Source organism: Enhydra lutris, unplaced genomic scaffold (assembly GCF_002288905.1).
Source record: "Enhydra lutris kenyoni isolate GAN:26980312 unplaced genomic scaffold, ASM228890v2 scaffoldscaffold16, whole genome shotgun sequence".
NCBI lineage: Eukaryota > Metazoa > Chordata > Mammalia > Carnivora > Mustelidae > Enhydra > Enhydra lutris.
Window position 1 is genome coordinate 27,803,949 of NW_019154100.1, and position 25,450 is coordinate 27,829,398.

The following is a 25,450-nucleotide window of genomic DNA, read 5'->3' on the forward strand; positions in this document are numbered from 1 at the left end:
GAAGCAGACTTCCCACTGAGCAGGGAGCCTGATGTGGGGCTTGATCCTGGACCCTGAGATCATGACCCGAGCCAAAGATAGATGCTTAACCAACTGAGCCACCCACACACCCCAGTCTCTTAGTAACTGATAGAACAAGTTGATAGAAAAGTCAGAAAGATACAGATAACTTGAATAATACTATCAACTGTCTTAGCTTAATTGACAGTTATAGAACACTTCATTCACTAATAACTGAATACACATTTTCCTCAAGTATATATGCAATGTGCACCACAAAAGCTTCACACCATAAAATAACTCTAAGTAATTTTTGAGGAAACCAAAACAAAAACTATGTTTTCTGTTCACAATGGAATTAAATTAATAACATATTTGTTGAAGTCCCCAATAGGTGGAATTTAATGTATTTCTAAATAATGCTTGGGTTCATAAAGACACAAAGGAAATTAGAAATATTTGGGGCTAAATGAAAACACAGTGTATCACAGTATGGGATAGAGTATTAGGAGATCTATAGCTTGAAGTGCTTATGTTAGAAAAGAACTCAAATGAGGTTACCTGGCTGGTTCAGTTGGAAGAGCTTGTGACTCTTGATCTCAGGGTGGTGAGTTCAAGCCCCACACTGGGTGTAGAGGTGACTTAAATAAAACTTTAAAGAAAGTAAAAATAGGGGTGTCTGGGTGGCTCAGTCAGTTAAGTGTCTGCCTTCAGCTCAGGTTATGATCCCAGGTCCTGGGATCGAGCCCCACATCAGGCTCCCTGCTCAGCGGGGAGCCCGCTTCTCCCTCTTCTTCTGCTCCCCTTGCTTGTGCTCTCACTCCCTCTGTCAAGTAAGTAAATCTTTTTTCTTTAAAAAAAAAAAAAAGAAATATATTCCATGTGCTTCAGACAACTTTTTGAAATACAGAATTACTTTAAGTATTGTTAATAAGAAACCCAGCTATAAGTATATGTTGTGCTTAGAGAGAGAGATAGCTAATGCTAGAGAGAAGCAGTCAAGATACTTTCTGTATTTTACCTGTATAAAATATTTCCTATCTGGAAGATTTATATGTATAATTTGTACATAAGATTGTATAGAATTTATATAATTACATCCCTTCAATTCATATTTATGTATAAAATGTGTTTTATATCTACATATATATTTATTTTGATGTTTTATGCAGGATAAAGATAGTCCTGAGTGATTATAACCATTTGTAAGTTACTGAAATGGCTAAAATCACATATAATAGTATAGTGACTGTATTATGCTGTATTAACAAATTTCCCAAAAGCTTAATGGCTCAAAATTAGTTATTTCACAGCTTCTGTGAGTAAGGAATTCAGGTGTGGCTTAACTGGGTCCTCTGGCTTTAGACCTCTCACAAGACTGCAGTTAGGGTGTCAGATGGGGCTCAGTGACCTCGTGGATAGAGATCTATTTCCATGGTACTCAAGTGATGTCAGGATTCATTTTCTTGGCCGTTACTAGAGCAAGGAACAGACACACTTCCTTCTCTGCCATCTTCCATGAAGTCACTCCCCTTCTCTCCTCTTGATTTAGGTGGTTATTCAAAACACAGCGTAACCTTTAAAAATATAAAACTAGTCACTCCCTTGCTTAAAGCTCCATAATGGGCTTCCTCTGCCCTTAAGATAAAACCCAAAATTCTTAAGATAACATATATTTTGTATGACTGGCCTCCATTTCTCACTATTCCCATCTTAGGCTACAATGTCTTGTTTCACTGTCCTCTATTGTAGAGTCTCTGTCAGTAGTTCTTGAACTTGCATCAGAATCAGGGAGAGGGTGGTGGGGTTATGGACATTGGGGAAGGTATGTGCTATGGTGAGTGCTGTGATGTGTGTAAACCTGGTGATTCATAGACCTTTATCCCTGGGGCTAATAATATATGTTAATAAAAAAAATAATAAAAATGCTTAAACTAAAAAAAAATCACCTGTATTTCTTCTTAAAACAGATTCCTGGGTCCATTTCCAAAGTTTTCTGTTTTAGTAGGTTTGTAGTGGGGCTTGAGATTTGCATTTCTTAGTTCCGGTGCTGCTGCTCTGCGAACCACGGTTTGAAAAATGTTCTAGTCACCCAGGCTTTACAGCTCAGCAATTGCTTTATTTTCTTATGGCCCTCATTCATTTCATTTGTCAGAAATATTCTTGCCTACAATTCTTTATTACTTTGTTGGACTCTTTTTTTTTTCCCTTGTGTTTAAACATGTGAGAATAGAAGAATAGAATGAACTCTGTTGTACTCCTCATCCAGCATCAGTAATTGTTTTATTTTATGGCGGTCTTATCTGTGCATAATTACCTTCCCTTCTCTCCCCAGGTATTTTCAAGTATATCCCAGAATTCGTACTATTTCCCTCTAAATATTTATTCATAACTACTACTTAAAGATTGATTTATTAGAGAGCATGCATGCCTGGGTGGGAGGGGAGAAGAGAGATGGAGAGACTCTCAAGCAGACTCCATGCAGAATGTGGACCTGACACAGGGCTTGATCCCACAACCCTAAGATCACGACCTGAGCTGAAACCAAGAGCCAGACACTTAACTAACTGACTGAGCTACCCAGGTACCCCCCACTCCCCAACTACTCTTGACTCATTCTTCAAGTTCCAGAATAAATGACTCTTCTTCAGTAAGGCCGTCTTTGCCCTTCAGTCTGATGTGCGTGCCTCTCTTAAACTCAAACCTGGGACCTGCACTTTTATTTCATAGCACTTAACATAATTTGTAATTAATAATTATTTCTGTGATTACTTAAAATCTGCCTTGTCTTCTTAATTGTAAGATCTGTGAAGATAGAATGGCTTCTGTTTTATTCACCATTGTATTTGTAGCTCCTAATATAGCACCTGATACTTAAAGTTAAATATTAGTTCAGTTAATTTAGGTACTCTAGCCAGAGGCACACCAACTAAACAAACTTTTGTGCCCTGGAACTATAAGAAAAGACTCCTAACAAAATCTGTTACTTCTTTTTTCCCAAGATTTTACTTAAATAGGAGAGAGAGAGTGCGCATCCAAGTGCGTGCATGAGTGAGTGGGGGAAGGAAGAAGCAGGCTCCCTGCTGAGCAGAGAGCCCGACTTGGGGCTCGATCCCAACACCATGGGATCATGACCTGAGCAGAAGGCAGATCCTTAACTGACTGAGCCACCCATGCACCCCTAACAAAATCTATTTGTTAAATTGTGGAGGCTTTTTAGGAGAGTTATGAATTAGCCATCAATATTATTTGGCTAAGGTAAGTTAGCCACATTCATGTGTCATACATGTTTTTGAAGGTAGAGGAGGTCTTAATAGGAGTTTCTTGACCCTGATTGTTCGAAGGGTCTTTTGATAGTCTGGTGAAATCTGCTCAATATCTATTAAATATATTAATATAAAACACATAAATTATATATATATAACATAAATATATATTTAGTATATGTTAATATATATTAAAAGATTTATTTTAGAGTGTGAGTGGGGGGAAGGGCAGAGAGAGAATCCCAAGCCGTCTCCTTGCTGAGCACAGAGCCAGATGCAGGGCTCGATTCCCAGACCCTAAGGTCATGACCTGAGCCAAAATCAGGAGTCGGCTCCTCAACAACTGAGTCACCCAGGTGCCCCAGAAATATTTGTAAATTAGTAAAGCAAAATACACAGAATCATAGCAGAAACAAGTTACAAGAAGTAATTACCAAAATATTAAAACAAGTTTATGATATATGTGACAGGTACTATATGCTTATTTAAAAATGTTAAATAAGATTTAGTGTGTCATAACTAACCATAATTTCAAGGTAGTGAAATACAGAGGTTGTTTTGAGATGGATGCAGTGACTATAATATGAAGTGAATATATCTGGAATTCTATAGGTTGACAAAGGTACTGCAGCTATTGCTGTTTTTGTGGTTTTTTTTTTGTTTTGTTTTTTTTGTTTTGTTTTTTTTGCCTGCATTTGTAATTGAAGATGCTAAATTTCAGTTAGCAGTTAGTGAAAAGATACAAATTTATTTTCCTCATCCAAGTTCATTTTATCTCCTGAATTCTGAACATGGACCCTCTGGGGGGTGTTGTGAATGTAAATTTGAGAATCAGATTTTCTAAGTCAAGAGTTCAGTCTTCCGATTTACCAGACAACCTACATGTAGCTGCCTTGTTCGTGTCCCTGTGTTCTTTTTTCCCCCCAGTGTTCTGTTTACCCCGCCTCCAGTTTCCCTCATGAGGTATCAAAGCTGCTTTTTATGGGTCCTTTTCTTACCCGGCATCCTATTTGCAGGGGATTTATTGCATCTCTGATGGTAGAGGAGAGGAGGGAACTCTTTATTATGTTGGAATCTCTATGAAGTTGCTTGACTGCACCATAAATCTTCTAATGAAACCCTTGACTCCATTTAAGTAGTTTATTGTTTTCTTACAGAAGAATTTCACCATGTTCTTCCTAGGTGATTTACTTAAATTTTTGTAGCAATTTATCCTGTCTACATCTTTTGCTGCGTTCATGCCCTTTTCCTCTTGAGTTGTCTCGAAATATTTTTTAAGTTTACTTCCACTTTATCTCTACTCACATTGCATTTTCACAATTCTGAACTACATGGCAGCGCTTTCTGAGTCATGGCAGGAGATGAGGGAACCTCCTTTGAGGACCTGCTGTGTTCTAAACACTCCTCTAATTTCTCAGTCCTCCTAGAGCTGGAGAAGAAAAGTTCCTCAGGGTTACTAGTGCTGGAGCTGATGGGCAAATCCAGGTCAGTCGGACTTTAGTCTACCATGTCCCATCCCTCTGGTTGTTGCTAATTTCAACTATGTCCAATTTCAAGTGTGCGCATTATAACTTGCCTAGAATAACCTTGCTAAAGAGCCATATTACAACTGTTAGGCCCATTGTAGTAAACTGTATGATACAGGTTTGGCACATCAGGCCTTCAGCTTGTCTTTTCTCTTGCTCTTAACATGTACCCTGTGCTCTAGCCCTATCATTCATTTACCCAATCCTGCAATATGTTATTATTTCACATATCTTCTGTACTCTTTTCATGTGCTTGGGGGAACTTTGCTGTATCTCTTCTCAAACCTAAATTGATTTGAATTTTTATGTTTACCAGTTTTGCTTTCAGTGATAATGACTTACTCTCTTTTAAGTCTACTTCATTTAATGATCATTTATATAGGTAAAAATTTGCTGACATAGACTCTCATCTCTTCTCATGGGATGACATTCAGCAAAACCAGTTGAGTTTTACTTTAGAGAGAAATTTTCCATACTTACATCCTTTGTTAAAATTTCTGGTTGATTTTTTTTTTCTTTAACAGCTTTATCGAGGTATAGTTTATATGCAATAAACCCCACCTATTTTAAGTGCAATTTGATGGATTTTGGCAAATACATATAGTTCTGTAAATACCATTATATTCAAACTATAGAATGTTTACATTACTGCACAAAGTTCTTCATGCTTATTTTTAGTCAACTCTATCAGCTATGTCTAGTCCCAGACAATCACTGATCTACCTTCTGCTACTATATAGTTTCACCTTTTCTAACATTTCATATAAATGCAGTCGTGCAGCATTTACCCATTCGGTGGTTGGACATTAATCCTCTTACCAGCTGATGGATATATGGATTATTTCTAGTGTTTTGCTATGAACAATGCTATGAACATTCTCCTGTCTTTTTGTGGACATAGGTTTTCATTTCTCTCGAGCAGATGCCCAGGAATGGAATCGCTTTCTTATGTGATGGCTATTTTTTTTAAGAAAGAGCCAAATTGTTTTTCAAAGTGGCTGTTCCATTTTGCATCCCCACTAGCAGTGTATGAGCATTCTAGTTGCTCTGTAGCCTCATTAGTACTTGGTGTTGTTGGGTTTTAATTTTAGTCATGCTGGTAGATGTGCAGTTTTAAGTCTAAGGTATAGGTTTAAGTTTTAATTTCCTTGATGACTAGTGGTGCTGGGCATCTTTTCATATGCTTATAGGCCATTCACTTATGTATATATTTTTTAAGTATATAAACTTAAAACCCTGTCCAACATGGGGCTTGAATTTATGACTCTGAGATAAGAGTACTCTACCAACTGAGCCAGCCAGGTGCCCGCATTCATATATATTCTTTTGTGAAGTGTTGAGATCTTTACCTATTTTTTAATTGGGTTATCTTTATTGGTTATATTTGGTTTTAAGAGTTCTTTATATATTTTCAGTATAATTCCTTTTTCTTATGTCTTGGAAATATTTTCTCCCAGTACATAGCTTGCCTTTTTATTTTTATTTATTTTTGGATTTTATTTAAATTAAATCAAGTTACATTGTGTATTATTACTGTCAGAGGTAGAGTTTGGTGATTGATCCATCAGATGCATGTAACAGCCAGTGCTCATTACATCACATGCCCTCCTTAATGCCCATCGCCCAGTTACCCCATGCCCCCACTCACCTCCCCTTCAACAACCCTATTTGTTTATTTATTATACTTAATAATCTCTTGTGGTTTGTCTCCCTCTCTGATTTTGTCTGATTTTTTTTTCCCTCTCTTTCCCTTTGATCCTTTGTTTCTTAAATTCCACATATGAGTGAAATCATGTGATAATTTGTCTTTCTGTGATTGACTTCACTTAGCATAATACTACCCTCTAGTTCTGTCCATGTCATTGCAAATGGTAAGATTTCATTTTTTGGATGGCTGAATAATATTGTATATATATACACACCACATTTAAAAGTTTTTTTTTGTTTTTTTTTTTTTTAATTTAACAGATCACACGTAGGCAGAGAGACAGGAGGAAGGAGGCTCCCTGCTGAGCAGAGAGCTCGATGTGGGGCTCGATCCCAGGACCCTGGGATCATAACCTGAGCCAAAGGCAGAGGTTTATTAATGCACTGAGCCACCCAGGTGCCCCTACCACAGTTTTTTTTTTTTTTTTTTTTTTTTTGAAGATTTTATTTATTTGACAGATAATGAGAGAGGGAATACAAGGAGAGGGAGTGGGAGGAGGAGAGGCAGGCTCCCCACCAAGCAGGAACCTCGATGCAGGGCTTGATCCCAGGACTCTGGAGTCATGACCTGAGCCGAAGGCAGATGCTTAATGATTGAACCACCCAGGCGCACCTATTCCACGTCGTCTTTATCCATTTATCTATGGATGGATGTCTGGGTTCTTTTCATAGTTGGCTATTACAGACCTTGCTGCTAGAAACTGGGGGTGCGTAAGTGACTCTTCGGATCACTGCATTTGTGTATTTGGAGTAAATACCTAGTAGTGCAATTGCTGGGTCATAGGGTGGCTCTGTTTTTAACTTTTTGAGGAATCTCTGTACTGTTTTTCAGTGGCTTTTTGTTTTTAAAAATACCTTTGAAGAGCAAAACCTTCTAATTTTGAAAATAGTCTAATTTAGCAATATTTTCTTAATGGTTCATGCTGTTCATGTTGTATCTTAAATTTTTGCTTAATCCAGGGTTATAAAGACTCCCCCACCCCTTTTTTCCTTTCACTGGATTTATAGCTTTAGCTCTTAACACTTAGATTTATAATCCATTTGAAATACCTTGTCGGGGGAGGCACCTGGGTGCTCAGGAGGTAAGCATCCGACTTTTGATCTCACCTCAGGACTTGATCTCAAGGTTGTTAGTTCAAGACCTGTGTTAGGCTTCATGCTGGGCATGGAGCCTACTTAAAAACACAATAAAGTAAAATAAATTTTTTTTTGTATGGTGTGATATATAGTCAAAATTTATTTGTACTGAAACAAATAATACATTATATATTAATAAAAAATGTACTTGTAGATACCCATTCTTTTAAGCTTATGTTTAAAAGACTATCCTTTTCCTTCATTGAATTTCTGCATCTCTGTTACATTGACTATGAGTATGGGTTTCTTTCTGGACTCAGTCTTTTGTTTTATTGATTTATATCAAAGGTCTGCAAACTAACATCTGCAAGCCAAGTATGGCTCATGGCCTATTTTGTAAATAAAGTTTTATTAGCCTATGACCATGCCCATTCATTTAGGCATTACCTATGGCTGCAACAACAGAGACAGAGTTGAATAGTTCTGACAGAACTGAAAATACAAAGCTGAAAATATCTACTATTAGGCCCTTTATGGAAAAATGTTGTCAGCCCTTAATCTCTGTGTTTATCTGTATATCAGCTTTCTATTCTCTTGATTTTATCATTCTATTCTATCTCTCAAGTGTAAGTCTTCCAACTTTGTTCTTTTTAAAAATGAGCTATTTCAGGACCTTTGTATTTTAGGGTTCATTGAATGTATAGATCAGTTTGGGAGGAATTTATAAAAATGCCAAGTTTTTGGGTACATGAATGTGGTGTATTTTTCTGTTTATTGAGATTCCCTTTAATTTCTCTCAGCGTGTTTGTTTTTAGTGTACAAGCTTTGAACATCTTTTACTAAATTTATTCCTGAGAATTTACTATCTATTGGTTCTACTATAAATGGTATCTTTTAAAAACTTCATGTTTATTGTGTGTTGCTTACATATTGAAATGCAGTTGATTTTATGTATTGATCTTGTATACATTGCAGCCCTGCTAAATCTCCTCATTCTCCTAGTTCTGTAGATTCCTTAGGATTTTGTACATATATGATTATATCCTCTGAATAAAGATGATTTTACTTCTTTTCAGTCTACCTTAATCTTGCCTTAATCCACTGTTTAGAATCTTCAGTACAATGTTGAGTAGAAGTGGTGAGAGCAGACATCTTGCCTCATTATTGATCTTAGGTAGAATCATTTGTTTTTTCACTGTTAATATTCACTGTAGGGTTTTGAACTGTCTTTTTATATTAAGGATGTTCCTTTTTATTTCTAGGTATCTGAGATTTAAAAAATATATGAATGCCTGTTGAATTGTGTAAAATGTTTCTTCCATCTGTTTAAATGATCATATTTTTTTTCCCATTAGTCTGTGAACATAGTGAATTATATTGATTTTTTAAAAAATATTTTATTTATTTATTTGACAGAGAGAGATCACAAGTAGAGAGGCAGGCAGAGAGACAGAGAGAGGGGAGCAGGCTCCCTGCTGAGCAGAGAGCCCGATGCGGGACTCAATCCCAGGACCCTGAGATCATGACCTGAGCCGAAGGCAGAGGCTCAACCCACTGAGCCACCCAGGCGCCCCTATATTGATTTTTGTATGTTAGCTAAATTTGCTTTTCTTGTGGTAAAAACCCACTTGGTTGGGGCATCATGATCCTAGGATCCTAGAATCGAGTTTCATGTTGGGCTCCTTGCTCAATAGGGAGCTTGCTTCTCCCTCTTCCTCTGCCTGCTGCTCCCCTTGCTTGTGCTTGCTCTTTCTGTAAAAAAAATGGATAAATACTTAAAAAACAAAACCAACCCTCATAATTATGTTATATTCTTTTTAAATATTGTTGGATTTGATTTCTTAAGGATTTTTGCATCAGTAGTCATGAGGGATGAGGTCTGCAGTTTTCCTGTGATGTCACTGTTTGACTTTGGTATTAGAATAGTATTGGCCTTACAAAGTAAGTTCAGAAGTATTTTTTTGTTGTTGTTTTAAGATTTTATTTATTTGTGGGGGGGAGAGTGCATGCACATACAAGCAGGGGATTGGCAGGTAGAGGGAGAAACAGGCTCCCTGCTGAGCAAGGGACCCAGAGTGGTCTCCATCCCAGACCCCTGGGATCATGACCTGAGCTGCAGGGAGACGCTTAAGCTACTGAGCTACTCCAGTGTCCCTAGACGTGTTTTTTTTTTTTTTCCCCTAGTTTTTGAAAGCGTTTATATGGGATTAGTATTTTTAAATATTAAAAAGTTTCTTATATGTTTGAGTTTACTAGAGAAGCAGTCTGGGTTGCTTTTTGTCCTTTGGCTTTTATTAATAACTAAATTGTAAGAAATTCAGAGTTTCCTCTTAGCTCAATAAAAAGAGCAACTTCTTGGCACAAATAAATTTGAAAATACATCAGGCTTTATATGTTATATGTGGAAGGGACATTTATGAGAAGTTCGAGAGCTAGACTTTTCAGTTGTATTCTTTAAACAGAATAGGGAAATAATTTTATTATGTTTTAGCTAAATGTTTAATGCAGCCCTTACTATGAAATATTTGAATGCTTTCCACCTTTGTTTTTGTTAATTTTAGGAACTTAAAAGGAATCTAGAAGATCAAGCAGAAAGGAAAATGGAAGGTCAGAATTCCCAGAATCCTCAAAAGATCTCACAGTGTCTCAACACATGCTCAGAGCACAATGGTCATGTTGCCACAGTGCCACATACACAGCCAGTTCTGCAGTATGGTAATCCTTATGCAACACAGGAAGCCAGAGGTTATTAAAATAATTTTGGTTTGGGATTAACTGAATATTTTTTGGTTTGTATCTATCTTAATGGGAATTAGAGAACTGCTGGTACAGTTAATTCTAATAGAAACATTATCTCGTAACCAGTAATTTTAATGTTTAACAGTAACTGGGTTTGTCAAGGAGTCCTGCAGCACAAATGAGTAGTCTATTTGCTTATTACATATATTCTTATTTTTAGAAATCACTTGGGTTAAAAAGACATTTTTTGATGCATAAAAATGGTTCTTCATATCCTGTTCATCATAGCTGTACGTGGAGATTCTAATTATAGTACCAGGTTTCACTTCCAAAATTTTTATTTCAGATGGAGCAGATGGTGCTTTTTATCCAGATGAAATCCAAAGGCCACCTGTGAGAGTACCTTCTTGGGGACTGGAAGATAATGTTGTCTGTAGCCAGCCTGCTCGAAACCTTAGTCGGCCCGATGGTTTAGAAGACCCTGAGGATAGTAAAGTAAATTGAATTTCTATTCTGAGCTTGTTCCTTTTATTTTTTGTTTCATGTAGAGAGTTCTGTTTGTGGAAAAGAGAGTGTGTGTGCTTGTGTATACATGTGGTTGTTTAATTTTTGGAAAAACCTGCTTGTATTTAAATTAAAAAAAAAAAACAACCATTAATATACTTCAGGATATTTACACTAATGTAAAAGATTAAGTTCAGAGAATGACCTCAATATCAAAGTTATCAGTTTACTCTTTAAAACAATTTTTTGAGATATAATTGATACAGACCTTTATTAGTTCAGGTGTACAACATAATGATTCAGTATTTGTATATATCATGAAAGGATTATAAATCTGGTTAATATTTGTTATCACATAGTTAACAGATTTTTTAATTTCCTTTGTGATGAGAACTTTTAAGATTTACCCTCAGCAACTTTCAAATATTTGATAAATTATTAGCTATAGTCACAGTTTAATTATCACTAAGTAATTTACTATGTTCTTTCGATTGCAGATGTAGTTGGTTGGAAGAAGCAGTGTTAATGACAATATTATGCTTTAGTATACTGCATCTTTTAATTTTAGCATTTATACCCCACTTTAAATTTTAAGGTGGACTATATTATCTTCAGAAAAGAGAAGTGTAGGGACGCCTGGGTGGCTTAGTCCATTAAGTGTCTGCCTTCAGCTCAGGTGATCATCCCAGAGTCCTGGGATTGTCCCACATCAGGCTCCCTGCTCAGGAGCAGGGAGCCTGCTTCTCCCGTTGCTTGTGCTCTCACACTCTCTCTCTGACAAATAAAATCTTTTAAAAAAAGAAGAGAGAAGTGTATTACCATAGTCCCCCCCCCCCTGGGAAAGTCTTTTAGATATCATTAGTATTTAATAATTTTTCAGCAACCCATTACTGATAATTTGAGTTAGTTTGTGTAGCACGTCATTTTTATTTTTAAGAGATTTTTTTTCACCATTTAATAAATTCTTTAACTCACAACAGCTTTTTTTTGGGGGGGGGGATTTCCTGTGCATTAAGATGAATTTAGAAGAAATGCTTTATCGTGCTCTTTGCAAGTACAGCGGTATCATGACCTGTTTCTCATTTAATCTAGTTTGCTGCATTTAATTGCTATTAACCTTTGCAGAAACTGATCAGTGTTCAGACAGGCATGATTTTAGCCCTAGTGCTCAACACCCATAATGGAGAAAAATGTATTTCTCCCTCCTGCCTTTTGGCCTCCTATGTCCATTACTGGGAATAATTAGGAAAACTGTCAGAACTTTTGTAGCCTATTTAAGGTCTAGAGTATAATCTTACTGCTTTTTCCACACCTTTACTTCACATTTTGCATATTTAATCTGATCATTCTTGGCACAGATGTTACATGTGACAAGCTCTTCTCTTCCATAGTCATCTGCTTCAGTTTAATTAGCAGAATGTTCTTTCTGATCTGTGTGCTTTGCCCTCCTGCAAACCCATGAGAAGCAGTGTTAGAGTCTTGTGCTCATTTGCTGACATGCTTAGATTTGGTAATGAGATGGAAGGACTCTTAATAGGCATGTACCTTCGATAATTGTATTTTGCAATCAGAAGATGTTTTTCACTTTAGACAGAAACTAATTTTTATGTACATTTAGACTTTTTGAAAAATCTTGCCATGACAATAACAAAAATCACTTGGAAGTGAAATATTTTAATGAGTAATTTCCAGAATATATGAAGCAAATTTGAGTTGTTGACCTGTTCCTTTTCACTGGTTCCTGCCTTGGGAGTAATTAAGAGCCATAGGACCTCGAAGTCAGGGTTGAGGCTGCCTTTCTCCAGCCTACTCCAGACATAAACTTGCCAGATCTCCTTTCTACACCAGAAATAGGTCAGCTATCAGATCAGATGCCTTTTGTGACCCCCTTTTCCCTAATAATTGCAATAGCAGTAACTATAGCATCATAATTAGGATGATGATGACGGCACCAAACACTTCTCCAGCTCAGTTTGCCCGCTAGTGCTTGGCTATTTAAATATGTTAACTCATTTGTTCTTTATAGCACTCCTGTGAGGTAGGAACTATTACAATGTTTTGTTTTGTAATGGAGGAAACAGAAGGATTAACTGGCTTGCTTCATCACGCAGCTACTGGTAAGGATATAGTCAAATGAGGATTTGAACCTCATCAGTTTGGCTATAGGAGCTGTGGTCCTAACTACAGATCAGTCTATCAAATAGACTAAGCCAGAGGTTCCCAAACTTTCAGTTCATGGCACCTTTGGGGTGTCTAAATTTTTTTTTATGATACCCTATAGGCCAAAAGAAATGCTTAACATATTTCCTAACAAATGTGATAACCATTTGAAAAAAAATAGTGTATACTGAATTGAGAGATTCTTAATGTTTTTCATTAAATAAGCACAGTTACTAATGGGATGTATATGGTTGTTGACAACTCGAAACCACCTCAAACCTTGGAATTAGATTGGACAGACCACTTCTTCTCAAAGATAAGCTGTCAGTGAAGGGAATGTTGAAACTGTGAGCTATCTAATGTTGAAACCGTGAGCTGTTTTGAACTAGTTGCTCATGTGATACCTGACAATATGGAGTGTTTCTGCATATTTCATTAACTTAGAAAATTAAAACTATCCCATAGTACCCTGTAAGTTTGATATGGTGCCCCAGCAATGGGAACATGGGTCTAAACTCTTGCTCTGCAGAAATAACAGTATGTGGAGCAACAGGTTTGTTTTTTTTTTTTTCCTTTCCTTGTTTTGTTTTGTTTTGTTTTGTTTGAGGGAGAGAGAATCTTAAGCAGGTTCCATGTTCAATGCAGAGCCTAACAGGGCTTGATCTCATGACCCTGTGATCATGACCTGAGTTGAAGTCAAGAGTCGGACACTCAACTGACTGAACCATCCAGGAATCCCCTTCAAGTTTTTTAATTTTGATGAAGTCAAATTTACCCTATTTTTGCTTGTACTTTTGTTGTTAGATCTCAGAAACCATTGCATAATTCACAGGAAGATTTGTCCCTGGGTTTTCTGTAGTCTTTGCTCTTATATTTAGGCTTTTGGTCCATTTAGAGTTTATTTCTGAATATGGAGAAAAATAACACTTGAGAAGTAATGGAGATCCTGCTTTTCTTTTTTATTTAATTCCAGTATAGTTAACATACAGTGTAGTATTCGTTTCAGGTATACAGTATAGTGATTCAAGAATGCTGTACATTACTCAGTGCTCATCATGATAAGTATATTCCCCTCCCTCTGGTAATCATCAGTTCTCTGTAGTTAAGACTGTTTCTTAGTTTATCTCTCTCTCCTTTTCCTTTGCTTTTTGTTTTGTTGCTTAAATTCTACATTGAGGGAAATCTTGGTATTTGTCCTCCTCTGACTTATTTTCACTTAGCATTATTATGCTCTCGCTCCGTCCATGTTGTTGCAAATGGCAAGATTTAATTCTTTTTTGTGGCTGAGTAAATATTCCGTAGTATATATGTATTGTAGTATATATGTATACCACATCTTCTTTATCCATTCATCTGTTTGTGGATATTTGGGCTGCTTCTATGATTTGGCTATTGCAAGTAATGCTGCATTAAACATAGGGGTGCATGTATCTCTTTGAATTAGGTTTTTGTATTTTTGCGGTGAATGCCCAGTGTGTGGCTACTGGATTGTAGGGTAGTTCTGTTTTTAACTTTTTGAGGAACCTCCATACTGTTTTGCTACAATGGCTGCTTTGGTTTGCATGCCTACCAACAGTGCATGCTGATTCCTTTTTCTCCATATCTTCGCCAACACTTGTTGTTTCTTGTGTTTTTGATTTTAGCCATTCTGACAGGTGTGAGGTGATAGTTCACTGTGCTTTCTGATTTGCATTTCCCTGATGACGAGTGATGATGTGTGTCTTTCCTGTGCCTGTTGGCCATCTGGATGTCTTCTTTGGAAAAATGTTTGTTCATTTCTTCTGCCCATTTTTTAATTGGATTATTTGTTGGGCATTGAGTTGTCTCAGTTGTTTATATATTTTGGATGCTAATCCTTTATCAGACACGTCATTTGCAAATATCCTCTCCTATTCAGTAAGTTGCCTTTTAGTTATTTCCGTTGCTGTGCAGAAACTTTTTATTTTGATGTAGTCCCAATAGCTTGGTTTTGCTTTTGTTTGCCTTGTCTCCTTGTCTCAGGCGACCTTTCTAGACAAATGTTGCTGTGGTCAATGTCAGTGAAATTACTGTGCTCTCTTCCAGGACTTTACTGGTTTCAGGTCTCACATCTAGGCCTTTAATCCATTTTAAATTTACTTTTGTGTATGCTGTAAGAAAGTGGTTAATTTTTAGTTTCCTTCTTTTGTATGTAGCTTTCCCAGTTCCCAACACATTTTGTTGAGGACACGATCTTTTTCCCATCACATATTCACTCCTGCTTTGTTGAATCTTAATTGACCGTATCATTGTAGGTTCATTTTTGGGTTTTTTTTTTTAATATATATTTTTTAAGATTTTATTTATTTATTTGACAGAGAGATCACAAGTAGGCAGAGAGGCAGGCAGAGAGAGAGGAGGAAGCAGACTCCCTGCTGAACAGAGAGCCCGATGCGGGGCTCGATCCCAGGACCCTGAGATCATGACCTGAGCTGAAGGCAGAGGCTTAACCCACTGAGCCACCCAGGCGCCCCCATTTTTGGGTTTTCTGTTCTGTTCCATTGATCTGTGTGTTTGTTTCTCTGCCAGCACCACATTGTTTTGATTACTAGAGCTTTGTAATATGACTTAAAGTCTGGATTTGTGATAAATCCAGTTTTTTCCTTTTCAAGATTGCTTAAGCTATTTTGGGTCTTTGTCATTTCATACAAATTTTAGGATTGTTGTTCTAGTTCTCTGAAAAATACTGTTGGTATTTTGATAAGGATTGCTTTCTATCTGTGGATTGCTTTGGGAAATATGGACATTTTAACAATATTTATTGTTCCAATCCATAAGAATGGATTGTCTTTCTGTTTCTTTGTATCTTTAATTTCTTTCATGAGTATTTTATAGTTTTCAGAGCGTAGATCTTTCATCTCTTTGGTTAGGTTTATTCCTAGGTATCCATTGTTTCTGGTGCAAGTGTAATTGGGGTTGTTTCCTGAATTTCTCTTTCTGCTGCTTCATTATTGTATAGAAATGCAACAGATATCTGAACATTGATTTTGTATCCCATGACTTTATTCATTTATAGTTCGAGTAGTTTTTGGGCAGAGTTTTTAGGATTTTCTTTATATAGTATCATGTCATCTGCAGATAGCGGAAGTTTAACTTCCTCCTTACCAATTTGGATGCCATTTATTTCTTTCTGTTGTCTCATTGCTGTGGCTAGGATTCTAGCAGTACTTGAATAAAAGTGGTGAGAGTGGACATCCCTGTCTTGTTCATGACTTTATAAGAAAAGCTCTCAGTTTTTCCCTATCGAGTATGATGTTTACTGTGGGTTTTTCATATGTGGTCTTTATTATGTTGAGGTAATGTTCCCTCTAAACCTACTTTGTTGAGGGTTTTTTTTATCATGAATGAATGTGCTTTGTCAAATACTTTTCTGCATCTGTTGGTAATGATCATAGGGATTTTCTCCTTTCTGTTATAGATTTGATGTATAATATTGATTGGTTTGCAAATATTGAACCACCCTTCCATACTGGAAAAATATTCTGGTTGGTTGTGGTGAATGATTTCTTTTTTCTTTTTTTTTTTAAATTTTATTTTTTATAAACATATATTTTTATCCCCAGGGGTACAGGTCTGTGAATCGCCAGCTTTACACACTTCACAGCACTCACCATAGCACATGTGGTGAATGATTTCTTACTGTAATGTTGGATTATTTTCCATTACTCAGTCTTCTTAGTACCTCTGTATCCCTCACCCTGTTATTTATTCTGTCATGTGTTGTATTTTTAATTTCAATGATTGTGCTCTTCATCTCTGAATGATTTTTTTTTTATCTCGGTGTTAAGGGTCTCACTCATGTTTTCTACTCTTGCCTGAGGTCCAGTGAGTATCTTGATGATCAGTACTTAAGATTTTTTTTTTTAAGATTTTATTTATTTATTTGACAGACAGAGATCACAGATAGGCAGAGAGAGAGAGAGGAGGAAGCAGGCTCCCTGCTGAGCAGAGAGCCCGATGTGGGGCTCGATCCCAGGACCCTGGGACCATGACCTGAGCCGAAGGCAGAGGCTTTAACCCACTGAGCCACCCAGGCACCCCAGTACTTTAGATTTTCTATCAGACATATTACTTCTTGCTGCTTCACTTAGGTCCTCTGTTGTGATTTTTGCCCTATTCTTTCATTTGGGACATATTCCTACTGTCTTTTCATTTTGCCTAACTCTGTTTCTGTATTTTAGAAAAGTCAGTTATGTCTCTTGTTCTGAAAGTAGTGGGCTCTTTTAACAAGTTGGGTGCTGGTCCTCTTCCACAGGGGATGAGCAGCCACTGCTAAGATAGGGCTGGCTGGCTGTGGCTGCTCCCCAAAGTGCAGGCAGGCAGGTGTGCAAGTTGTATGTGTTGGTCCTCTTGCACAGGGGAGGTGTAGCTTCCACAGGGCTGCTGTGCAAAGCGTGTATGGGTGGAGGTGGTGCAGTTTTAACTGTGTGTGCGTCCTCTACTGGAGTTCGGGTGAGACAGTGTTGGCAGGGTTTGCATAGGTTGTCTTAGGGAGGGGAGCCATAGCCCTGGAACTAGAGCAGTCCTGGCTGGAGCGATTGGGGCATGGTGTACGCAAGTTCGTGAGTGCTGATTCCCTGCTGGTTCCCACAGGTGGCCGTGTGATTGTGCTGGGAGAGCTGGTGGGGGAGAGAAACAGCACCTGTCAGATCCTTTGTTCCTAGAGAAGTTCTTTAGTGAACTCTGACGTTAGCAACTAACTCTCCCTCCTCTGTGCCCCCAAAGGACTCTTCAAGCTGCTGCTGCTGCAAGTTCTATCTCTGTGAGCTGTTCCCTACGCTGTTTCATTAAGGACAGGGACTTGGCTTCCTCTTGCCCTCTGGGCTTTATCATATTGAGCCTGCTGATTTTTTTTTTTTTTTTTAAGATTTTATTTATTTATTTGACAGAGATCACAAGCAGGCAGAGAGGCAGGCAGAGAGACAGGAGGAAGCAGGCTCCCTGCTGAGCCGAGAGCCCGATGCGGGACTCGATCCCAGGACTCTGAGATCATGACCTGAGCCGAAGGCAGCAGCTTAACCCACTGAGCCACCCAGGCGCCCCTGATTTTTAAAGTTCCAGAGGATTGAGGTCCCCACTGGTTTTAAGAATTCATGAAATTTGGCTCATCTAATATTCAGAGCCAAATGCTGTGGGGATTCATCTTCTCTTCGTAGGCCCCTGGTGTTGATAGTTGTTTCTTACACGTCTCTGTTCCGGTGGCTCCCTCTGGTAGGCAGACCTGCAGGTTGAGCTCACCACCACATCTCTGCTCTTCCTGCCATCTCCTGTGTAGCCTTTCTCTCCATTTTGTTTTGGAGTTTGTTCTGCCAGTCTTGAAGTTGTTTTTTGGGTTATTTGCACTGACATGTTATCTAGCCTGGGGCAAGGTGAATATAGGGTCCTCCTACACTGCATCTTTGTTGGAAGCCTGCTTTCTCTCTTTTTTAAAAGATTTTATTTATTTATTTATTTATTTATTTATTAATTAGACAGAGCAGAAGCAGGGGGAAGCAACAGGCAGAGGGAACAAGCGAAGCAGGCTGTCCGCTGACAGGGTGGCCTGGGACTCCATCCCAGGACCCCGGGATCATGACCTGAGCTGAAGGCAGACACTTAACTGACTGAGCCACCCAGGTGTCCCTGCTTTCTTGTTTTTAAGTGTGTGTGTGTGTGTGTGTGTGTGTGCGTGCGCGCGCGCGCGCACACACACACACACACACACACACACACAAAATGAGACTTTATATGAATTGGCTACTCAGAGAACTTATGACAGTTTATGGTTTTAAACTGAGTAGGTGATCTCTTATTTCATGAGCACTTACTTCTATCATTTAGAATTCTGTTGAGTCCCTCTCCCCTTTTATTAGGTATTAGGTAGTAGAAGGTACAGAATTATGGGGTTAACATTACCAAATTGTATATGGCTTAGAAAGTATAAAGGCAAAAAAAATGAGTTTCTTCCTCCTTTCCCCCTGATCGTTAATATGTTAGGTTCATTTAAGTCTAGAGTTTAGCAGCAAACTCTGTTGTTAGCTGATTCATGGAAGCAGTAAATTGGGGTAGGCTATATTTTTCGTCCCTGGAAAGTGGAGTTTTATTACGAGTATCTGTCATCAAGAGTTTTGATAGTTAAGCATCAAGACCTTTCTTTTCTTTTCTTTTTTTTTAAAGATTTTATGTATTTATTTGACAGAGATCACAAGTAGGCAGAGAGGCAGGCAGAGAGAGGAGGAAGCAGGCTCCCTGCTGAGCAGAGAGCCCGATGGATCCTAGGACCCTGAGATGATGACCTGAGCTGAAGGCAGAGGCTTCAACCACTGAGCCACCCAGGCGCCCTAAGACCTTTCTTTTCTTTTCCATTATTCTTTTCGATAGCATTTCAGAATTCTAAAATTTGTTCTTTCTCAGACATAAATAAGGAAATTGTATTCATTGTCATTACTTTATATGTAGTTCTTTAAGCAAATTCATTGTTTCAAGTATTGCTGCTGGAAGGCCCAATCTGGCAGCTAGAATACTGTGGCACAGAATCAACAATTTATTGTCAACATAATAGGTTTAGCTGATTCAACTAGATCGTCTTACCTCTTTGTACCTACAGACTTAAAACCACTCTTAATTTTAGTTATTTTGTAGACTTAATTCTTTAAGTATGAAGTCTTCTATTCCCCAGTTTTTCAGTCCCTTATTAGGCTAGTTACCTATCTTGTTTCTGTGCAGCGAGTAGTTTCCTCTTGATGTACAGACTCTTTGTGATCAGAATGTTTTAAATTTTGACTGGTTTTTATTGTTAGTAGTACAGTTTAGCAGTTAAAGAAAAAATCACCTCAAATAGGCCATGATGGAGACCACAAGGTATCACTTCCATGTACCCTCTACCACACTTCTTAAGATTTTATTTATTTAGGGGTACCTGGGTGGCTCAGTTGTTTAAGCAACTACCTTTGGTTCAGGTCATGATTCTGGAGTCCTGGGATTGAGTCCTGGCATCGGGCTCCCTGCTCAGCAGGGGGTCTGCTCCTGACCTCTCCCCTCATGCTCCCTCTCTCTCATTCTCTCTCTCTCTCTCTCTCTCAAATAAATAAGTAATTTTTAAAAGATTTTATTTATTTGACAGGTATCTAGAGAGAGAACACAAGCAAGGGGAGTGGTAGAGGGAGAGAGAAACAGGGAGGGAGCCTGATATGGGCTCAATCCCCAGTACCATGAAATCATGACCTGAGCCAAAGGGAGATGCTTAATGACTGAGCTATCCAGGCACCCCTCTACCATACTTCACTGACCAAGAGCTATTTTGAGTTTGGTGTTAATTAGGGTCAGGGTCAGTCTTTAGTTTATCAATAAAAAGAGTTGTAACCTCTTTTAATTTTACTGAAGATTAGAAGGGTTTTTTTTAAAACTCTGTTTCCCAGTTTGCAAAACTAAGTAAAGGAAACAGGAATTATTATAATGTTACCACACTGAAAAAATATGTACATAGTGGGTTATTTAGGAGGGAATCCTATGTAAGCAAAAATATTTTCTTATGTGATAAATACAAAATAAAAAAGAGGCCCTACCCTTTCTTGGACCTTTCAGGAAGGGATAATCATCAAAATAATAGCCAAGTAACCTCCCCTACCTTCTGCTCCCCAGCAAGATAAATCAGTTTGTCTTTTGGTTCATTTGAATTTCACACCACATACATTTTCTTAGTACCTCTTACATGACAGACTTGACTACTTAGCCCATTAATAGCAGCTCTGGAATAAGCATAACTACCTGGCCATATAGGGACTTCCATCAGTCCCTGTATGCCTGCTGATCTCTTTACAGACTGTTGGTTCATAACAGAGCAGCTAACAGAACTGCTCAGGAATAAAGCAGATGGGCTTTTGGGAGATGTGACTGCTCTTGATGTGAAGTGAGTCTGTATTTGGCTATTGAGAGCATACAGATCTCTAAAAAGTGACCACAGTGGGGCAGGTGTCTGGTTGGCTCAGTTGGTTAGGTATCCGGCTTCTCATCTCAGCTCAGGTCTTGATCTCTAGGTCGTGAGTCAAGTCCCATGTTGGGGTCCACATCGGATGTGGAGCCTACTTTTTTTTTTTTTTTTTAAAGTGACCACAGGGATGTGATTTATATAGGTTTTTAGGACTCTTACTGGACAATCTGTTAGTCAGATATTTAATACTGAATTTCATTCTTTCACAACAGGGTTTTGAACCCTGTAGTTGGTACATTGCTTTGCTTTAACATGGTTTTCCAGCTTGATTAGCCTGTGTGCCCAAGAACATATACATGCAAACTCATATTTTACTAGTTTTCTTTTAAAAATTGCTGTATGTCATGCAGTGGGATGTATGTTGTCAAAAGAGGAATACTGTCTTGCAAAATTTATTGAATGAGAATAATAGGAAAAATAATGCAGTTTTAAGATTTTTATGAAAGTGGTCACCTACTGTATGGAATGATAAGGTCAAAAGGTTACCTATATAGAGGTTCAAAAAGTCTATAGATCCATACTTTATTCACACATACAGGTGTGGTGTAGTCTCAGTTCCACTAAGTACTGCTTTTTTTTTTTTCAAGAAGGTAAGACTCAGTGCATTGTGAAACGCTCTGTAAAAATTGACTTTTATACCTTTATGTGAAAATCTGATTACTTTTGTAAAATTTTAGAAAGGGTAATTCTTAATTCCTTTTATTTTGTATTTATATTGTTTCAACGTTTATATTGTTAAATTCAACAATTTATATTGTTTCAACGTTCCTCAAAAGTTGCAAAATTATTCTTTGCCTAGGAAGAGGAGAATGTGCCCAGTGCTCCTGATCCTCCAAGTCAGCATTTACGTGGGCATGGAACAGGCTTTTGCTTTGATTCCAGGTAATTTTTTTCTTTCCTGTGTAGAATTTGGATTATGTAGATGAGTGGTTCTCAAAGTATGGTCCCTGGAAACTTATTAGAAATGCATATGATCAGGCTGTACCCCAGACCTCCTGAACCTGAAACTCTTGGTGTGGGTCCCAACAATGTGTACTTTCTTTTTTTTTTTTTCCTTTTAAGAGAGAGCATGAGCAGGGGGTAGGGACTGAGGGAGAGGGAGAAGCAGACTCCTGGCTGAGCAGGGAGCTTGACCTTGGGGACTCTATCCCAGGACCCTGAGGTGACCGCCTGAGCCAAAGGCAAACACCTAACCTACTAGCCACCCAGGCATTCCAGCAGTAATCTGTTTTAACACATGTTCTCGATGATGCTGATGGATGCGGTACTTTGAGAACTGGTGCTAATCAATACTTGCAGTTGTTAAGCTCAAATGAATACACTGTTGGGAGATACGAAGTTCCGTTTATCTTTCTAGTTTTACAGAAGGTATTTTCTGTTAATTAAAAATTGAGGAATTCTTGTTAATAACCTTCATTTTATGTAATAATGCTTGCATTTTTGGGGATTTTAATGAAAATGTTTTTGTTACTTTAATTGTGAAACTCAATTTAGAGGCTTTATCAGTGGTTTACACAATTGTCAGTAGCAAGTATTTTAGAAGCAGAAAGAGGTTTCTGAAGTAAATGAAGACTTTCAAGCTAAGTTATTTAGGGTGAGTTACTAGAAAAATATAACATCTTATCTTGAGGATACTGCTATTAGAAATTTTACTTATTAGAAATAATGTAATTCTTTCATTTTCCTATTTCTTGAAGCTTTGATGTTCACAAGAAGTGTCCCCTCTGTGAATTAATGTTCCCTCCCAACTATGATCAGAGCAAATTTGAAGAACACGTTGAAAGTCACTGGAAGGTGTGCCCCATGTGCAGCGAGCAGTTCCCTCCTGACTATGACCAGCAGGGCTTTGAAAGGCATGTGCAGACCCATTTTGATCAGAATGTTTTAAATTTTGACTAGTTACTTTTTATTCTGAGTTAGTAATACAATTTAGCAATTAAAAAAAAAAATCACCTCAAATAGACCACTATGGAGACCACAAGGTATCATTTCCGCACACCCTCTCTCTGCCATTCTTTTTTGAACAAGTGCTACTTTTGAGTTTCATGTTTGTTACTAGGGTCAGGGTCTGTCTGTAGCTTATCAGTAAATAAAATTGTAACCCCTGTTAATTTTACCAGCTTAAGAAAAGTTTTTCTGTGTTTGTATCTTTATTTATTCCCATTTGCAAAAGTATATGAATAAAGGAGATGGATTATTTTAATGTTACAGGCTGAAAAAATATATATGTAGTGTGTCATTTAGCATATTTAGAAGTTTCTGTTGACCTCGTTGATTGAGCATGACTACTAAATATTATGTAACAAAAGTAATTCATCATTAGTCTTGCAAATTCGTTGAATACAGAAGCTTCCATAATTTAGCCCGTGAAAGGATGGTTTTTTCACTTTCTTTAGAAATGGAAATGCATGTAGAATGAGCTCACATGCTTGCAGTATAGCACATACCTTTTTATATTTAAAATGTTGCTTTAGGATTAGAAGGCATATTTTGCTAATTTTATGACTAAAACATTTTAGAATGACCTGAATAATTATTTTTAAGCCATCTTGAAGTTGTATTTCTACCTAATGGGAAAATGGAACAAGATAGGTTAGTGCAATTGTTTCATACTAAATGATCTACTAAATGGTGGTGTTGGTGGCATAAAATCACAGAAAATGTATCCATATCTTTTTCACATTTTCTTGATTAAAAATGTGATGTATAAACACAAATCAATGTGTTATATCTCTGTATAGTATTCTCATTAACATTAAAGAGGACACATTTTTTTGGAGATGTGTAATTTGGTTGTCAGATTTATTTGCGATAGCTTTTCATTAAGTCTGAACTTTTTTCCCCTTAGTCTGGGCCTTTAAACAAATTTCTGAATGGTATTTCTCTTAAAATATGAATGTTAAGAATTTACTGACTTTGATTTTGCTGCTTTTGTAGTTACCCAAATATTTAAGCTTTGTCTTAAGCAAATAAGCTTGGATGTTAACCTAATATGCAGTGTGGCGGTGTTTCAGTGTGCTGTGTGTGGACTGCATACACATCATCTTGCTTGTGTTTATTTCTGAAAGCAGAATTTGTATTGCTGGATTCCTTAAAAATAATTTGGTGTAGGGCAAAACAAGCCATGGCTGACTGGAAGGCTCCTTTGAAGACTCCATGTCTGTCTTCTGTTCCTGGGAGATGCAGGTAAAATACGGTCAATGGTAGCATTTTTGTGTTGCATCAGTTAATGATGGAGCATGCCAACCTTAAAACTATCCTTCCAGTGTTAGAGCGGTAACGAACATTAATGAAAATAAAGAGCCATGTTTATTTTGGGTCAGAGGCAGTTTATTTTAAATGTGATTTCATTTACATTTATAAGCAGCTTTTTTGGACAGCAATTTCGATTAAGTTGCCTTCAGTTCTAAAACAAACCTCTGTTGCTTTCAAACTTAATGTGCTCTGTCCCCAGCAAAACATATGAAAATATAATTTAAAGCACAGTTTTCACAGACACAGTACAATACATTCACTATACACGGTATAACAAAATATTCCCGTCCTTACCTGTTTAGTAATACTGTCACAATGAGTAAGTAAATAGAAATCGAATTTGTTTTAGAGTTGAAAGAAATTGAACATGCACAATGACTATTTATGACTGTTTAGCTGTTGAACTACTGCTCCAGCCTGAATTCTTGCGCTAGAAGGAGCGAAGCTACGTAACAACTGCCGGCCCAAAACAATTGCGGTCAATTGCAGGCGGACACGAAATATCCACGTGGGGCCTTCTTATGCACCAGCTAGCTGCTTCTCATGTCTGGATCACCCTTTTGAACATGTAAGATAACACTGTATATTCAGGACCAAGACCACTCTTCAGAGATCTGAGGAAATTTTTTGAGGGCAGTGTCTTTATAAATACTTTAAAATCCCTCATTATGAGGGATTCCCAACTTAAGAATATAGAAGCTTACCCATCTGGCCAGCAGAACGGTCACCTTTCGAACTGTCTGAAAAATTGAGGGAGGGACACCTTCCCAGCTGTAAGACTTCCATCACATGAGAACATGGGAAGAAAGAAGCAATTCAAGCTTTGCTTTTCACCAGTTTTGTGGGCAGTTAGCCATCTCAGAGCAATTTTATTGCATAATGAGGCAATTGGTAAACTCTTGCATGTTTAAGGAATAGCACTTGGGAGAAAAGAACACTCAAGGCATGATGGTATTGTTGGTGAGAAAAACTTCAGGAATGGTCCAGACGTAGGTCACTCTAATGGGTCATATTAGTCACTCTTTGACCACCTGCTGCAAGAAGCACTTAATTGTCAATAAGGCTCAATTTCATATTTCAGCAAAATGTTTTATAAAGCTAAACAGACATTTCCAGTGGGAATACAGACCTCTACAGTGTGATGGAAAATGTGCCTTTAAAAAAAAGTCTAAAAACACAATGACCATGAAAAGGAGGCAATAGGGGTCTTAACAAAAATGTTCTCTTTG

At 37.7% G+C, this 25,450-nt stretch overlaps 1 protein-coding gene across 4 annotated transcripts in view; it reads left to right on the plus strand.

Moving 5' to 3' along the window:
• The window catches only part of LOC111147232 (Tax1 binding protein 1), a 77,087-nt gene extending 53,342 nt beyond the window's left edge, over positions 1–23,745 (plus strand). For 2 of the 4 annotated variants that reach the window (XM_022503143.1, XM_022503144.1), the window contains 4 exons: positions 10,138–10,321; positions 10,662–10,810; positions 21,766–21,848; positions 22,664–23,745. In XM_022503143.1, the coding sequence (XP_022358851.1) occupies positions 10,138–10,321; positions 10,662–10,810; positions 21,766–21,848; positions 22,664–22,865 (618 nt within the window). In that variant the 3' untranslated portion in view covers positions 22,866–23,745. The remainder of the gene's footprint in view (positions 1–10,137; positions 10,322–10,661; positions 10,811–21,765; positions 21,849–22,663) is intronic. The other 2 variants (XM_022503146.1, XM_022503147.1) reach the window with 1 other exon arrangement.
• Positions 23,746–25,450: the final 1,705 nt, after the last annotated feature.